This window comes from Anopheles nili, chromosome X (assembly GCF_943737925.1).
Source record: "Anopheles nili chromosome X, idAnoNiliSN_F5_01, whole genome shotgun sequence".
Taxonomy (NCBI): Eukaryota; Metazoa; Arthropoda; class Insecta; order Diptera; family Culicidae; genus Anopheles; species Anopheles nili.
In genome coordinates, this window is record NC_071293.1 from 2506417 (window position 1) to 2525071 (window position 18655).

At 50.1% G+C, this 18655-nt stretch overlaps 1 protein-coding gene across 1 annotated transcript in view; it reads left to right on the plus strand.

Moving 5' to 3' along the window:
* The window catches only part of LOC128728421 (protein lap4-like), a 36268-nt gene that overhangs the window by 8094 nt on the left and 9519 nt on the right, over nt 1-18655 (plus strand). Inside the window, exons 2-16 of the mRNA XM_053822044.1 lie at nt 60-177; nt 261-429; nt 1014-2369; nt 2458-2612; nt 6419-6615; nt 6684-7217; nt 7305-7488; nt 7565-7974; nt 9123-9392; nt 10575-10685; nt 10760-10939; nt 11227-11256; nt 11605-11968; nt 12032-12279; nt 12357-12515. Of these exons, the coding sequence (XP_053678019.1) occupies nt 60-177; nt 261-429; nt 1014-2369; nt 2458-2612; nt 6419-6615; nt 6684-7217; nt 7305-7488; nt 7565-7974; nt 9123-9392; nt 10575-10685; nt 10760-10939; nt 11227-11256; nt 11605-11968; nt 12032-12279; nt 12357-12515 (4485 nt within the window). The remainder of the gene's footprint in view (nt 1-59; nt 178-260; nt 430-1013; nt 2370-2457; nt 2613-6418; nt 6616-6683; nt 7218-7304; nt 7489-7564; nt 7975-9122; nt 9393-10574; nt 10686-10759; nt 10940-11226; nt 11257-11604; nt 11969-12031; nt 12280-12356; nt 12516-18655) is intronic.

Sequence of the window (18655 nt, forward strand, 5' to 3'; positions counted from 1 at the left end):
AACTGCACAGAGCTCTACAATTCTCTCATTCTTTCTCTCTTTCTCTTTCTTTCATGCAGAGCTTTTTTCGTCTCTATCGGCTGCGGAAGCTCGGACTGAGCGACAATGACATTATCAAAATTCCATCCGACATACAGAACTTTGTCAATCTGGTCGAGCTGGACGTGTCGAGAAATGGTGAGTTTGTTGAATATTGTGCTGGTTTTCCATTCGAGCTGGTTGTTTCATCGTTCCATTTCTCGCTTGCATCCTTCGCACAGAAATCGGCGACATTCCCGAGGACATCAAGCATCTGCGCAGCCTGCAGATAGCGGACTTCAGCTCCAACCCCATCTCGCGGCTACCGGCCGGTTTTACCCAGCTGCGGAATCTAACCGTGCTCGGTCTGAACGATATGTCGCTCATCTCGCTGCCGCAGGACTTCGGCTGGTAAGTATCTGGGTGAAGGATGGGTTGGAGGTTTGGGAACATCAAACGCGAACCCTCGATTATCTCTGTGGTGTAGCCACCGAACCGGAACCTTTGTGCCCATTCGTGTGGCTTTAAACCGCTTTTCCTGAGCGCCCATTGGGAAGCAAGCCAACATGGGGCCATTTTCCGACGAAAGGGACGCTTGTCTTGTCAGGTGCTCAACACCTTTCGGGTTGTGGAGTGTTTTTTTGTCGTTTTCAAGCGTGTCGAATGCGCCTTCAAGGGCTTGCAAGTGGAGAGACTCCTCGAAGTGTGGATATAAACAAGCGTACGGCATGGCTCCTTTACGCTACTATCAAATGCGTTGCGCTCACTGATGAGATTCGTCTCCAAGGTATACTGTAGTAGAGAAGGGGAAAAACGACAGCAATACCGACTGCCTGAATCTCGTAGCATACTTGAGAGAAGACAACCTAGTCTTGACACACCGGAAGCTGTGCCATTAGCTGTGAGATAGCAGCTTTCCGGCGTCAGTTGCTTGCTGCTTCCGGAGCCGATCCACACTAACCGGTGCTTTTCTCGCTCTCTTTGCTGTCAAACAGCCTCTCGAAGCTGGTGTCACTGGAGCTGCGGGAGAACCTGCTGAAGAACCTACCGGAGTCAATTAGCCAGCTGACGAAGCTGGAGCGTCTGGATCTGGGTGACAACGAAATCGACGAGCTTCCGTCGCATCTAGGCTACCTGCCATCACTGCAGGAGCTCTGGCTCGACCACAACCAGCTGCAACGGTTGCCCCCTGAGTTGGGTCTGCTAAAGAAGCTGGTCTGTCTGGATGTGTCCGAGAACCGGCTCGAGGAGCTGCCAGAGGAGATTGGTGGGCTCGAGTGTCTGACTGATCTACACCTGTCACAGAACCTGCTCGAGACGCTCCCGAATGGGGTGTCTCGACTGACGAACCTGTCGATCCTGAAGCTGGATCAAAACCGGCTTCACACGCTCAACGACAGCATCGGTTGTTGCGTGCACATGCAGGAGCTCATCCTGACGGAGAACTTCCTGAGCGAGCTGCCATCGACTGTTGGCAACATGCTGGGTTTGAACAACCTCAATGTGGACCGCAACTCGCTGGTGGCGATCCCGAGCGAACTTGGCAACTGCCGGCAGCTTGGGGTGTTGTGTCTTCGCGAGAACAAACTCACTCGGCTGCCAGCAGAGCTCGGGAACTGCAGTGAACTGCATGTACTGGACGTGTCTGGCAATCTCCTTCAACACCTGCCGTACTCGCTCGTGAACCTGCAGTTGAAGGCGGTCTGGTTGTCTGAGAACCAGTCGCAACCGGTGCCAACGTTCCAGCCGGATGTCGATGAGGCGACCAATGAGCAGGTGTTGACGTGCTTCCTTCTGCCGCAGCAGCGTTACGTTCCATCGAACCCGAGCCAGCGTGAGGACACGGACTCGGAGAATTGGGAAGAACGTGAGGCCTCCAGGACGCACTCTGTCAAGTTCACGGAAGACTTCGGTGCGGACCGGGACACGCCGTTTGTGCGTCAGAACACACCCCATCCGAAAGAGCTCAAGATGAAGGCACACAAGCTGTTCGCGAAGGAGCGCAAATCGGATGACATGTCCGGCAATTTGGACACCTTGTCCGAGGAGTCCGCCTCACGACCGTCACTGTTGAATCGGTCTGGTTATGGAGCTGCCACGATGGAAGATATCCAGGGTGCAATGCCACACGATGAGGAAGCTGGTGAGGCGGTAGTGGCCACAGGCGCAACGGGGACATCAGCTACGGAACCGGGATCGGATGATGCACCGGATGATGATGATGATGGGTATGAGAAGCGCGTCGGATTCGAGGTGAATGATGACCAGGAGTACGACGCAGATCGGCAGCAGTATGATGAGGGTGATGAACTTGCTGGTGGCAAGAAGCCAATTTCCAAGCTGCACCGCAGGTACACCTTCTACTCTACCCCTAGTGTAGCAAGTGCGTCCAACTAAACTTAACTTCCTTTGCTTCCTTCCTACACCTGCTTCCGTCAGAGATACTCCACACCACTTGAAGAACAAGCGAGTACATCACACCATCACCGATAAGAACACGAACCTGATGTTTACGTCCTTGAAGCTGAAGGAGATGACACCCCCGAAGCTTGATGAACATCCTGTGCTGGAACAGACACCTCCCGTAGCCGAAGGTAGGTGATGGTACTAACCAACTCCCAAGGGTTCGAACTCCAGCGTCTGATGTCACGTTCAAGGGTTTATTTTGGAAAGGCCAACCTTTCGAACAGAACCGTGTCCAGCTCGATCGTAGGCAGGCATTACGTCACTTCCAAGGTGTATTGCATCATCATGTGGTGTATTTCGTTCCATCCTCAAGTGCCACCGTTGAGTGAGTGTGTGGCATTCCGTCCGATCGTGCTCGGAGTAGTTGGCAACATTCCGATCTTCGTCATCGTGTTGGAAGCGATAAGATAAGCTTCTCCTCGAGCCGTTTATACTGCTGCATGTGTCACGCGTGTTTTGGGAAGCGGCGTGTATGTGGAGATGTGGTTTTTTTTCGGTGCCCTTTTGCTGCCTTTTAACCTCGGTGCCGGAAGTCGCACAAAGGGTGCGGTGCCTGTTTGGAAACGGCAGAGTAAACAGATCAGGTGCTTCAGCCATTTTTCCACCATGACAGCAGCAGTAGTAAACGTTGCGGACAAACATGGCGGCTACGTGGTGTGGAACAGTTCACACCTGATCATGTACCGTGCACAGGTAGCACGTTGGGTGATGGTAATTAGCATTGAAGGGTGTGAGTACCGAAGGCCGCCCTTGGGTTTCGGGCCCTCTCCTCAGTCCCACCCGTTGGCGTAATGGTTAGCGACAACAATGCAATGGCGACGACATGGCATTTAGCGCGAGCATACACCGAGCTCTAGCTCACATTTATGTGACCAACTCTGGCTCGGTGTTGCAGGTTGCAGAGACCTCCCGGACAGATAAGGTGAGGCGCGAGGGTTCGATAAACATTAAATTAAACACACCGCCGACCTTACCTGCCCAACTATGCCACTCGCTCTCGCCTTGTGCGTACGTGAGTGCGTGCCTACCATGCATGTGTATGCGTGTGTGTGTGTGTGTGTGTGTGTGTGTGTGGTGCTGCATAAGCAAAGACAAACAATCGGTTTGCTTCATCGCCCTCAACATCAACCCCTTTTTTTCACCACCCCTTACTATGAGGGGCGGCGACAACATCGCTTCCTCCCTACACGACCATTTTGTGTCAAGGTTTTTTTTCTCTCTTTTTCGCTTTTTTTGTTCTGTGTGTGTAGTACGCCGAATCGCGATGAGTGTGGTTTATGTTTTTCCGCCCTCCTCCCCTGACCCCTCTTGCTTCTTCTCCTTCTTCTGCGGTTCCACCCCGATAGAGGGACGTACGATTCTGGGGCGTTGTAACCTGCTGCCAGGTTGTGTCGCTTATCTCGACATTCGTTAAGATGACGCATACCTCCAGTGGTGTCGAAGCTTGCCCTTGGTACGATAGTGTTTTATCGAGCGGTTTGATTGCGTTGCAGCGAATCTCGTGATGCAGCCAACCATGGGCTGTAAACCCGACCACCGGAAGACGAGCTTCTATTGCAACTGTTAGCTTCCTTTCGAAGGAATAGAACAAGGAGATCGAGAGAGAGAGAGAGAGAGAGAGAGAGAGAGAGAGCGCGACACTTCCGGATGTGTGTCGAGTGGAGCATAATTTAACTTGGGCTCTTATTTCACCATCACGATAACGAGTGCCCATTTTACAGTAGCAATAATGGCACGATTACATGTTCCAGAGTTGAGGGATGTGCTTAATTGATGTCGAAGCATGCGAACGACGTAGCAGGTACAATCGAGTGCTTCGGTGTCAGTCTGTCTGAGTGTCTAGACTTTAACGACCACGGCACGAGACGGTCCGGTAATCTCGTGCCGTGACATTAAGTGACGTTCCTTTAATGGCTCCCAGAAGATGTGTCTGAGCAAAAAGAAAAGGACGTTAAACCTTCCCGGGAGGAGTACCGTTTATGGGCAAGATTTTTATTGTTGGTTCATTTGATGGTTGAGCGAATTCTCGCGTCCAACGAATCCTTTCCGGTTGGTAGCGGATTTCCGCTTCGCCAACCCTGCGAAAAAAAACCCTCCAATATCCACCTGCCAAGGGAAGCTCGAGCTCGACTTCACGCTGTATTGCTCCACGTTTCCAACACGAGCGATAACGCTTTTATCAGGGCTCGCCCTTATCAAGACCTGCGGCCAGCTCATCGTTTCGCGGATCCCGCGGATGCTCCCGACAGGTTGACAAATCACCTGAAGCGTTTCTGCTGCGAGGTTCACCAATCGTCCTCGTCGTCATCCTCGTTGGTCTACGTGCGACGCTGAATCGACACACAACTAGACCTGACCTGTGGCCAAAGCAATAGGTCACAATCCAGCTCAAGACCCACCCAGGACAGTTGCCCACCCAATCAAACCGCGAATAGTCGGGCCGCGTGAGTCAACATCACCAGCATCTTTCCAGGGGGGAGTGCGCTTAAGTGGTGCCGCTAATTGAAGGTGAAAATTGGGTTGCTCCAATTAGTGGGGTGTGAACCCTGGCCCAACCAGAGGCCCTTCAGCCGTGGCGGATGCGTGGTGGGTGGGGTGTGGTGGTGTGCGTGTGAGTACTTGCGCCATTTGCGCCATTTGCGCCATTTGCTTACACGTGTAATCGTCTCGGGGCGTAGTTGCGAGACGTTCTTAGTTCTGCGACACCATTTGCTGCGACTCCATCGCTCCATCGTTCGAGGATATGTACTCGGTGAAGTTTAAGGTGAAGGACAGCGGTAAGGGTGTGACAGGACGGAGAGGTCGTCCACTTTCCCGCCGTTCGTCAGGTGCATCCTCGTTCCGTTCGAACCTGTCCTCGTTGGGTGGAGGCGGCACCAGCAATGGCTTCACACCACCCGCTAGCATCCTGGCGAATGGGAAGAAAAAAAACACCCGAAAGGACGACAAACGCAGGATACGCATCATCACAGCGGTACAGGATGGGACGGCAGTTCCCGTGGGTAAGGGCGGTATTGCCCTAACATCGTCGTTGTTTGGGAAGCGGAAAGTCTACGGTAAGCGAGATAATGCACCACGCGATAGCGCTGGAATCCCGATAAGGCAACCAGCAAGCCGTGAGTTGTGAGTGAACTACTGCATGGGGTGCGCTTTCTGCGGCTCTAGCTGTTGGCCTTTTACCAGGCCCGCAAGTGTGTTGTTGGCGATGAACCGATAGGTATAAGTGCTGAAATGAACGCTGTGAAACGTGACAAACATGAGCGTCCCTTGCAGTTGTTTGTTTTGTATCAGGAAGCCACCAGAAATCGCTGTTTATAGTCAGTAAACCTTGCCGAGCCAATCCCTAGGTAATGTCCAGGCCAGTGCGCAGTAAACCTCGTTAGGAACTCTTGATTCCGAGTGATTTCATGGGACCATTCTTCTCGAGTAGCTCACCGTTTCACACAGCGTATTAACACAGAAGTCATTCTAGCTTTTTGAGGTGATGACGGCGCTCGAGATATTGCAGATGGGTGAAAATTACTCCCCTCGAAGGGAGGGCCTGCCAAATTAGCAACAGCTCGGGAAAACCCCGTGTCCGCTTGGGTAACCAAATTTATGGCAGTATTTGTGGTACACCAGTTGTTTACAAATTGACCACAAATATAGGGCCACCTTCAGGGCCGGACAAACATCGATCGGAAGTGCACCACGCGAACGATTGCATCACTGCAGCGTATTAACACGTTCACAGCTCGTAAAGTCCAAGGTCGTCAGTCCGCAGGGTGTAGTACTCGCACATTGTCGCTGTTTGGGTAATAAACACTCGCGCACATTGTGCTACATTTGAGGGCATGGATAACTGACACCTTCCGTCGATTGGAGTTCGAATGTCCCGGGTTCCCGACATCATCGCAAGGAACTGTTTAATGAACGCTCTTATTTTGACTTGTAGACACCCTCGACACGTACACGTCGTTGAAGGAAGAACGCCTGGAGATCCACATCGAGCGCACATCCGCAGGTCTCGGGCTGAGCATCGCCGGTGGCCGTGGTTCCACCCCGTTTAAGGGCGATGACGAGGGCATTTTCATCTCTCGCGTCACCGAAAAAGGTCCTGCCGATATGGCCGGGCTAAAGGTCGGCGATAAGGTGAGTAGAAACCGCAGTTTCGGTCGTTACCAAGCAAGCTGTTAACACTCCATTTGCTTCCCCCACAGGTCCTGAAGGTAAACGGAATCTCGGTAGAGGACGCCGATCACTACGATGCGGTAGAGGTGCTAAAGGCATGTGGTTCGGTATTGGTGCTGTTCATCGCCCGTGAGATGACGCGCCTGATTGGCCATCCGGTGTTCGATGATACCGGTTCGGTGGCACAGATCAGTGTGGCTGATCCGGATGGTCTAGCTAAGGCACCTCCACCGTTGTTAGGTGCTCCTCTAGGTGTGCCACTCGTTGAGGGTAGTGTTCCACCCTACCTAGGGGCACTTTCACCCAATACGGTTGGACTTCCGAATGGCAACACTGGCACCGGGCTGGACCTGCCAAATGGTAACGAAATAACGCAAAAGATCATCCTGCACACGACGCTGATCCGTGATCAGATCGGGCAGGGGTTGGGTTTCAGTATCGCCGGTGGTAAGGGCCATGCCCCATTTAAGGACGGCTCGGAAGGGATCTACATCTCGCGTCTCACCGAGAATGGGGTCGCACACAAGGATGGCAAGATCATGGTTGGCGATCGGGTGCTAGCGGTAAGCTTCCTGCTCTATCCTGCCAGCGTGTTCTGTAGCTCGAGTACTCACGCGAGATGTCCTTTTTTTCAACACATGTCCTTTTAGATAAACGGCGTGGATATTACGAATGCACATCACGACTACGCAGTGCAGCTATTGACGGATCATCAGCGCTTTGTGCGACTTGTAGTACAACGTGAGGTGAAAGGCCCTCTGGAACCTCTGCATAGCCCGCGTAGTCCTATCGTTGGCCCCAATCGTCCTGGCGCATACATGCCCAATCGTCTTGGTAAGCTTCCGAAAGCGTCACCTACATTCCCGGAAGATGTCCTAAGCGTACTAACTGCTTACATCTGCCTTTGCAGCATCCTCGTACACCGGTTACCGGCGTTCGAATGAAGACAGCCAAGAACCCCAGGGTCATCCGGTCGAGCAGGTGAAATCACCCGACCCGGAAGGACCAAAAGGTGGCACCGAGGATCACCAACACCAGCAAAAGGTAACTGGCGGGGCTAATGCACTCTCACCTAGCGCCTCATATGCACCGCACACGCCATCAGCCACCCTGCAGGGTCCGCCCCTGCCTGCACCGCGTACAGTATTAATGCAAACCGTAAATAACAAGCACCCCGCCGGGGGCCACGACACCGCGAAGGGCCCCAATGGCGTCCCGCACCAGCCACTTCCGGATCAGCAATCGGGCCCTCTCGAACCGGTCACGAATGTGGCCACTAACAACGGCGTTGTAGCGCACGCCGCTAGCGACGACCCGCAGGTAAGTCACCCGGGCGTACCTAGGTGCGTGCCTGTGTGTGTGTCTGCACGGATTTTGGTCCACTTCCGGTTGGACCGCCGCTCGATAGCTGCTCCCGTCGTTCCGGAATCGGATGTTTCGCGCACCTTTCGGATCGGAACCGGTTGCCGGTTTGGTTCGTTTCTGTTTGCGCCCCCTCCCCGTCCCTCTTACCCTTCTTCCTCCCCGTGCCCTTTGCACGTGTGTGTTTGTGTGCGTGTTGTGTGAAGCCTGGCACGCGTAGCACGAGAATGTTCGCTTCAACCGCCCAACCTGCCTGCTTGTCGTTTGTTGGCACCATCACCCACCGGTTGGGAGATGTTTCACCCCTTTTCCCACTCACTCTCACACCTACCCCCCCCCCCCCCTCCCCCGCCAACCCTTGTATCCTTCAAGAACACCACCAACACACGCCACCATTAACACTTTCATCCGCAGCTCACGCTTAACCGATTCACCCAAAAAAAAACAAATTAAAAAAGGACCGACGGACAGCTCGACAGCTTTCCCGCATCATGCCACATTCGTAACACCAATACATACGACCCGCGCCGTAACCACAGCATGCCCTAATCCATGGTTTTCCCTTTTTCTCTTTTGTTTCTTTCTCCACATATGTATCTCCCCTCTCGTTGCTGTTGCTCCTGCCACGCCCCGCGGTGACCTCTGTACATGCGCATCGCCTGCTCATTCTAATACTCGCGTCCCTGTTTTCCCAATCCATACCCCCCCCTCTCTCTCTCTCCCAACCAACCCGTTTCTGTAACTCCCTTACTGCCATTTTCCTCGATCTCTCGTGCGCGTGCATGTGTGATCTGTATATGCTTGCGTTTGTTTGTACTTGCGTGTGTGTGTGTGTGGGTGTTTGGTGGGTGTATGTGTGTTCGCGATCAACGAATCCTTACCGTGCTGAATACGGGTTTGGTTCGATTTTTCCTCCACACCGGAACGAACAAAAAAAACCCGGAAAAACCTTTACCAACAACAACAACCGATATCAACAACACTCTACATCAACAACGCTCTCAACATCGCCTGCCCCCCACCACCGGAACCTTCTTCCTCACCGGAACTCTCACCATCGCCCTCCTCCCTCCCCCCCCCCCCACCATTACCAATCCCTACCGCAGGTTGCAGCCAGGCCCATGACCAGCGCAGACTTTCAGGCCATGATACCGTCTCACTTTATCAGCGGCGGCCGGCAGGTGACCGTGGACAAGTCCGACCACGGACCCTCGGTCACGGTCACGGTGCAGAAAGCCGTGCCGGACATGCCGATGTTGCCACCGGCACCGACCGAGCTCGGCACCGTCACGGAAACGATTACCAAGTCGACGTTCACTGAGACGGTAATGACCCGGGTCACTGACAATCGCTTATTGGAACCACTAATCAGCGAGGTAAAATACATTATCCCAAAACCAGCAGCCACACAGCGAATCTCGAACAGCCCGCCATATGCCAAACAACACCTGTTGCGCATCCTCTCTAAAAAGCTCTAAAAAACATTGGCGCTCGAGACGGGCCTCTATCCTGTCGCGTGAAGGCCTGTCTATGGTGTCTTGCTAATTGCTCTTCTAAAGTCGACTCACACGCGGCCGACGTGGTTTGGTTGATTTACGCCATTTTTAATGCTCACTCTTTCACGAATAATGCTGCGTGTTTTGGCAGATTAATTTTCGCTTCTGTAGGAGAAGGTTCCTGCACCAGGGCTTGCATAGGACATGGTTGCAAACGGTTTCTTTTTTCTCTTGTATCATGACACCCAACACTCATCAACATCTGCGCTCGGCAAGATGTGTGTTAACACCACTGACCGCACTTGCATTGCACGCCATTGTCGAGCTTTCCAACGCTTTTCTCGCTCTCTCTCTCTCTCGTAATAATACTGGACGCGATGCTCACTTCCATCTACCAGGAAGATATAACCTAAGTTTCGAGCTAAGGCTGCCTAAGGCCTACAAACGAAAGGACACCTCAAGATATGTTAATCTTGCTTGGTTTCTCGTCCCACATGGACTTCTAATTCGTGCGCCAACTAATGAGCGTGGCTTGGTGAAGATGGCTGCTAAACAGCTGACAGCTATGATCGATCTCGAATGTCCGCTTATATTATTAACAGTAACAAAGCCCGATTATAATCCTCCCACCTGTCACTCATTCGCTAGTCAAACATCCTTTTTGTGTGCTGTCTCGCCGTTACGCACGCGCGTGTGTTTGTGTGTTTGATTGGGTTGGAGCAAACACACAAACGCGCTCTACTGCGAGCACTTAACTTCCGCCCTGACCCTCACGCTCCATCATCCATATAGTGCCGGCCATCAACCTAAAACCCCTCTTACGAGGCTGCACTTCTCGACCATCCTTACATACAACCGGGTATACTGTTCACGTCGCATCTGAGCCCACTAAGGTGCGCATCTGACGCTACCTGAGGCGGTCTCACTATCCTTCCGTTGTTCTATCTGCGCTCTGTTTGTGCGCGATCTTATGTGATCGGTTGAACATACCTTATTAAAGTCACCCACAACACCTGTGCTCTTCTTTCGCCCTTCGCTTCAACGCACATTTGTGAACCACAGGAAGTTATCCTGCCGAAAGATCAAGGATCGCTAGGCTTCAGTATTATCGGAGGCACCGACCATTCCTGCACCCCGTTTGGGGCCAACGAGCCAGGAATCTTCATTTCGCATGTACGTATCTGCTGTCTAGTAAGCGCTCTAGAAGTGCAAGTGTTCTAATGTCAGGTGTTCATCGTTCCTTTCAGATCGTGGCCGGCGGAATTGCGGCACTGTCCGGTAAACTGCGCATGGGCGATCGCATACTGAAGGTGAACGGAACTGACGTGACACAGGCCACCCATCAGGAGGCCGTGATGGAACTGCTGCGACCCTGCGATGACATCAAGTTGACGGTACAACACGATCCGCTACCGGCGGGCTTCCAGGTGCGTTAACACCCTTTACTGACTCACAAGCTCTCTATCTGCTCGTCAACGCCTGTGACGCACTGGCATGGTTGGAAGGATCTGCGCCTGCAGTACTGCAGGATCCTCAGTACTGCTTCTGGCTCTGGAGGTGCACGCACCCACACATCACACGCCGTATCGCTACGCGGTAGAACTCTATCTATAGTTGCGCTTTCTCTTTGTTTCTCTTTGTACGATCTTTTCCTTCCGGTCTCGTTCGCAATACGCCTAACATTCCACACTGCTCTCCGTCATTCCATACTCAGCATTTTGAAATAGTTGCATTGAACACTGAGGTACGTAAATGCGATCGCCGTTCAGTGTTGGCCTGCTTTCGTTCTTCTTCTGCCTTTAGCCGAGCCCTTTCCATAATTTAACGTTTGCCCCCAACGGGCTATCTGATGTTTTCTTACCGAACCCCGAATGTTCTCCCTAAGTGTGTAGTGTATCGACACAAACCGCCTGGGAGGAGTGATCCCACTAGCGGAGTATAGTGCATGCGACTACTTATGTTGGTTTCGTATCGAGAATGCCATCTATGTTGTATGATTTTGGCCCTAAAGGGTCGTATGTCCACGGTAGAGCAACACCAAACAACCGGGTTCATCTTCTAACGCATTTCTGTTGCATCATCCCTATCGCAGGAAGTACACCTAAACAAGCAAGATGGAGAGCGGCTCGGCATGCATATCAAGGGTGGCCTGAATGGGCAACGTGGCAACCCGCTGGACAACGCCGACGAAGGTGTGTTCATCTCCAAAATCAACACGAATGGAGCCGCTAAACGTGATGGTCGGCTACGTGTCGGAATGCGCATCCTTGAAGTGAACGGATTGTCGTTGCTCGGTGCCACGCACCAGGAAGCAGTCGATGCCTTACGAGCATCCGGCAGCAAGCTTCATCTCGTCGTGTGCAAGGGCTATGAGAAGTCGGATCTACTACATCTAACCGGTAGTGCCGGTGGCATGAGCACTGGGCTGATCAACAATGGCGATAGTACCAGAATCGGTAAGTCCACGAGAGTTCTTCATCTTCGGCCATCTTTGCTCATACGCTTGCTCTTGGTTCTAGGGTCGCATGCGTCGGAAACGGGATCAGAGTTCAGCCAGAGTGTGTCCAGCCTAGACCGGGATGATTCGGTGATAATGGCCGAGACGCACCGTAAGCTGAGTGTGGACAAAATTGACGAAGAGGTGCCGACGAAGCTCGTGGCTGAGTCCTTCGAACAGCCGGAAGTCACCTCGCAGGCCCTCATCAGTGTCAATCCTAGCGATCAGCAGGTGGCAATCGGTCCCAAGGAAAAAAGTACTCCCGAGAAGGTATGTGTGTCCCAGGACATATGATCCAAGAGATTGTTACTTACTAGAAGTTGTATTAATGTTACCTCTTCCCAAAGGTACTGGACATAGTGCGTGCAGCCGAATCCTTGGCCCTCGGTGGTCAACTGATCGAAAATGGACCACCAAAATCACCGACTGAGGTCACCTCCGAGCCGCTGCAAAAAACAACCACCATCGTGATGTCCAAGCACACCCTCGACACCCAGGCACCTCAGGTAACTACCGCTTCCTTGAATGGGCCCTGAACACCTGCTGGTTGTAGGCGCCGTCATGCCTTCTGTTATATATATAAATATCTCTCTCCACCGAATGTGTTCGTGCTTCCTTCATTCCGCTTTTCTGGGCCTATGTGTATGTGTCTGATAAAGTATTGACAAAAAAACTGTACATTGCAAGGGATCGCTGGTCCGTGGATAACAAAAACAAGGGATGAAGGATCTTTGCTAATTAGATGTGTTAATTGGAAGACCCCCCGAAGGCACATGCACATACAATCCGTTCGTCGACGCTACCTCTGGAGCAGCAGAGGCTATCAAACACTATCCAAAGGCTCACATCTTTTCCCTCCCACATACACGCTCTCGAACACACCCACATATACACAGTTATCGTTCCTTACACATTTAATACTGATTTGCTTATCGTTTTGTAATTATCTTCTTACGGTCAAACATCTCCGTTTTGTTTACGCTGAATTATTTTACGAAAAGCGGTAACATTGAGCGGTGTTGAATTGGCCGATGTTTCGAAGGGTCATTTGATTTCGTGAAATTACTTTTCTATATCGTTTGGTGTTTTCCGTTCTTTGTAATATGTTGAGTAGAGAGAACTTCAGTCTTAACCGGCTTCTACGATAGGAAATCAACGAGGCAATCAAATTGTATCAGAAGTCGTATAAAGTTGATATTCCTCCGACAAACTTGCAGTGTCCTTTGGCAATGTCTGCCATGTTCCTAACACTGAACCTACTAAGATCCGAGCCATAAATTTTGTTTCTAGCTGGGTGATGCAAACGCAGTGGCAGATAAAAAATGGATGCTTTTTATAACTGCAACACGTATTTAATTTATGTACGCTTTGAACTAATTAAGTCACTATGAATTTGCTAGCAATTAGATGTAAGAAAGTAAGGACCATTGTACTTAAACGCTTGAAATGCTAGTTTTGTTTCTGCGAATAATATTAGTAATTTAACCTAATATTTGTCTCCAAATGAGCTCGTCTTATTCCCCACTAACTGTCGAAGGCAAGGCGCTGCCAATGTAACAGTATTTTTGTTGGAAAATCCAAGCTGGCTTTTGCTTTTCGTCGAATGTAGCTCCGTTGTCACAGTAATTGCCTCTTACGGTGCTCGAGTTTTGTCTTATTTTGGTTGTTCTTTTGAATCTTTTGAGCGTTGCTTTTTGCGTTCGTTTGGTTTTGGTTTTTGGATTTCTTTCACTTTTCCGCCACCTCCAAGACACACTATCCAAACGAATGAGCTATCCCTTTGAGCAACATGTCGTCCCAATGTTTTCTAGGTTTTTGGAATTGGAACGATCTAAATCAATCTCTCTTTTTCTCTCTCTTTCTCTTTCTCTCTCTCTCTCTCTCTCTCTCTCAATTCTATTTTCACTTTTACCACTCCACTCGATCCGTTCTGTTTTGCGGGCTGAATCTGTTTTGTTGTTTTCTTTTTCAAATTAATTTTTGCTCCACCCATGTCACCGGTTTTCCCTGCAGTTACGTACATCGACAAACAATCTTCCATAATATTAGTTTTATTTTTATACAACTAACGAAGACTGAGATATTATAATTTAGCGAAATATCCAATTGATAGGAACAATTTGGCAATTCCGAGACCGGTCGGAAGGCATTGGCCGTCGGCGGCCAGGGGTCGACCAGGGTGGTACTATTTCCGTTCGACTATTCGAGACCCGGCGCGCCGGTGACCAACACAGACGCCACACAGGACGTTGGGGAATACGCTGAGAAGGGCCAACCCTTCTTGATTTCACGACTTATGACGCGCAGGGACGCGTACTGGTCGCACTAAGCGAAATGGTGTCGAACCTATTACTAATTGTCACTGAACGAAGCTTAGAGAGAAGAAAGGATTCGTCGCGTCTTCTGGCGGAAGACGTAGTGATCGAACAGCAGCACGAGCCGGGGAGCCTAGGTGGATGTGTGTGTGTGTTTTCAAAGTGTCATTAACAATCGTAACTGTCTCAAGAATACCGACTATGTAGCAAACTCACTCACTATATGAACCTGCCATTCGCGGTGCCACCGCAGTGTGGTGTGGAGAGCGCGTTTGTAATTTATACCTTTTGATGTTTCCATATATATGTATATAGCTATATATATACGGGGAGATTTAGCTAGACTTTTTGTATCCGTTTTTGTCCGGAGCAAAACCGAAACAGAACCAATGTTTGCTGGCTAAAAAATACAAAAAGAAACAACACTAAACAAAGTAAAGTAACGTACAAAACTGAGCGGACAAATCACCTGACGTCGCGAACCCCGTGCCACGTGCACGAGGTGTTGGTCTGTTATACACGCGTAGATGCATAGAAGAGGTGTTTATTTTTCACGACGTTGCGAACTAGATCTAGGAACCTAGCCAGGCGAAGGTTCGCGCTTTGTTTCTTCCTTGTTACTTGACGCGAGGCTCTACGGCGCATCTCGAATGAAATTCACGCGTCACGTGGTAGGGGAAGATGGGCGCATGGCGCTCGTGCTCCTGCCATTTTCTCCGGGATGTTTCCCATCCCGACGATAACCCACCCTTGTTGCTGTGTTACGTTTTGTGTCTGCAGGAGCAGAGCTTCCTGTGGTGAAAGTAGCTTGAGATCGTTTGATTTTTGTTAGAACAGTGAGATAGAGCGATAGTAGATGAAACAGGTACGACCTGTGGATGCTGTGGGTGTGCAGGGGTGGGAGGGTGCAAACTCCTAACCGCACAACCTCCCACCGTCTCCACCATCGTTCATTAGAATCCTTTCAGATGTGTCGGTTGGGCTGATCGCGACCTTATTAAGCCACAGACGCTTAGTGTGAAATTATATTCATATACACCAACCACTAGGCTCGGACTCTTTTCCGCCTTTACTGAGAGGAGTTGATGCTCCTATACTCTGATTATTAGCAGATCAGGAGTTGCACGCGGTCGTGAAAGCGAGCTGTCGGAGCTAGCGAACTACAATTTAACAAGGGGATCAATAATCGCTGTAGATGCGAATCCACGCGCATCCCCTCCACCAACATCCCCTTTCCTTCGTCCCTCAGCCATGGGGCAAGGGCTGGTGGGACTCTATTCTTCCCTCGCTCTCAAAAGGTCTCCGCATAGATGGAACCGATGCAAAAAAGGGAAGTAAAACAAAAATGAAGCTTAAATTTAAAAAAATAAACAAATAAAAAACACACACCCTCTCTCACCGAACAAACACACACGAGACCCATCCCGAAGAACCGCTAGGTCCTGAAAACCCCGTTCCCCATACTATGTGTGCGCAGCGCCCCCTCTCGGTGGGATCGCAAACTAATCCAGAAGCTGTTTCCTACCGTGTAGATGTTTTGTACGTCGCCTCGAATGGATGTTTAGGTTAAGCGCGTAACTGGAATTGTTTCCCGTTGAGGGATAAAGCGGGGTGGGAGGGAGAGGCGCCAAAGAAGAGGGTGGCGTCGTTTTCCGTCACTCGACACTTTTGGTTTCCTTCTCCTTTTGTCACGGCCGGCGGAGGCGGGCAAACAAAATGGGTTTCAAATATGCGTATAATTAACTGTTGCACTGGAGAAAGCGCCGCCTTAGCGTGTAAGACGACGTAGTACACCCTACTAGAGGGGTCGGCCATCGGTGGGAGGGAGCTTTTTCACGCAGCCACCCTTCCCGCCCGAATCGATGCGAAAATGGCGAATCCAAGATGGCGCACCGATCGTTCGCTGGCAGACTACGATTTTCACATAAGATCGCACGCGTGGCTGTGTGAGTGTCTGCCTGTAAGTGTGTGTGTGCGTGTATGTGGGTGTTTGTGTGTGTGTATGTATCAGTGTGTTGTAGGTGTGCCCCGGTTTGTGAATTCATTTCCCCCGAAGGATAAGAAAACTCAAACTCAAAGCACCTCCTGCGGATGTCATTGGAGATGTTAGGCGGGTGATGTTATTTTTCTGCGTTTTTTGTTGCCGGATCCATTGTTGCCGTTTTGACGACCGGACTAAACTAGCTGTTCTCGAGAGCTTTGTTGCACGCGGGAGTGTGTTTCGGTTTCGTTTCCATTATTGGCTCTGAATTCATGCCCAGCAAACCGCCGTCGAGGCACACCATCACACCAATGCCCATGTGGTTCTTTGTTGACTTGACACTCCGCGAAACATCCTTGCCACCCGAAACCGAACCGAGTAATCCTCGCGCACGACTCCGGTAATGTTAAAGGCATACTTCGTGTTACTACTTCGTGTACAGTACGTATGTATTCTCTCGCTAATAGTTACTAAAAGTCTACGGTTTGCTGGATGTGTGGCGTTTTTGCTCACCTTTGGTTATGCCTGCGATGTCACGCTGTCAGGCAAGATGCAGCACCGCTTCTTCCTTGATATATGAACCTCGCACAATCGCATTGTCGTTAGATTGCACCCTGTTCTGCTTGTGCGGCGCGCTCACTGAAGGAGTTGGCGTTTTAGAGAAGAGGATAAGGATGTGGAGGATTCATGAGATCATTTCTGCATCCAGTGTAGATTTTGAAACCTTCTGTTCCAGATCCATACTTCCACTTTGCTTCCTTCTGTTCAAGTACGACCGAAAAGCTCCACAAAATGTGTAGGTTTCGTGCGATTTTCACGAAGATGACTTTCTGAACGTGTCAGAAAGCGAGCATATCATTCGTAGGTGTTGCTCACTCCTCGAATATGATGTAGATTGGTAATCCTGCAAGGAAACTCCTCATGTACGAAGCTAAGCAACCGATGCGAAGTTAGACTCAAACATGTAGGGGTAACCTTTGCAGTTTGATATCGATTTTGTGGAACTTTTCAGGCGTACACACGAGGAAGCCAGAGACCTGTCTGACACTCGCTGTTTCAGTTTGAACGGTCGCTGAGCACGACGGGGCCATCCACAGTGGCACCGCCACATAGGAGGGAAAGAAGGACAGAGTTAACCGTGTTAGATAATCTTTTGCCTTTCACTATATTGTTGAACATTGTAACTGGCATCGGTGGATTATATACATATATACTTATATAGAGGAAAACCCCAAACAACAGAAACAAAACCTGCATAACCATGGGAACTGTTGAACACGCACGCATCCCAACATGTGCGAGCGGATATTGTAGCTGTCGGAGAGGGCTGGGGAACAACTGCCCTTACTCGTTGGTTCCTGTAAGGTTCCAGCTGGTGCAGCAAACTTGAAACAAAATTTGCCAAATCGTTAAATTGAGCTAGTCTGAGGAAGAAGCTGAACAAAAAACACACACCATCGTAGCACAGGCAGGCAGACCGATTGGAGAGAAAAGAACCTTCACAATAATTGTTGAATAAAATCCTTGTAGCCAACATCAACGGAATGGAAACAAATACATATTGACGAGCAGTTGCTTTCTTTTACGGTGTTTGAAGAAAAGAAAAAAAAGACAAATGGTTGTTTTTTGTCCTCTTTTGTTACTTGGACCCTGCATCACGTTACATTTGTTTCTAATTTTCTTTTTGTCGCATGGAAAAGTGATCCAAGCTACGCACCATGTTGTGGACATTCCCAACAATAGCTCATCTGTAGAAAGCTCGTTCAAAAAGGTTTAAAAACGAAACCTTACCTCAAAGCTTTATATTCATAGCTATTCGTGTCTCAGCTCCTTGCTTCGAATTTTAAAAGAATGTCCTTAAAAAGCGTCATATTTTGCAAATGTGAAAATAACATTTTTTTTTCGGGCGCAAACTGAATGGCTTCCACGGATGAACTGTTGTAGACGATCCTTTTTATTATTTCTTAATCCTTTTATGTCGATTGGCGCGTTTAGTTGTTCTGTTCCACTTCCCCAACCGCTTGCCCATTCAGTTTCTCTTTTGGATGAGTTTCTCTAGGACGATTAGACACAGCGTCTGTTAGAAAAAAAGACAGCCAGTTTGGTCGAGCGGTTCCAGAGCCGGAACAGACGCGAAATCATCGGAAAGCCTCTGGGAGATCGGTAATTATAAGCGTCCAAATTTCTTTTCCTGGCGTTATTGTTGCTCATACTGTTTAAACTTTTCGTTCAAATGCTACCCACTTTTTTCTACAACTCTCGGTCCGTATGTAGTAGTTCGTTGGCGATGTTACTCGTATCCTTAAAATTGTGTCCCTTTTCTCTTTTGTCTCTTTGTCGTGAAACATTT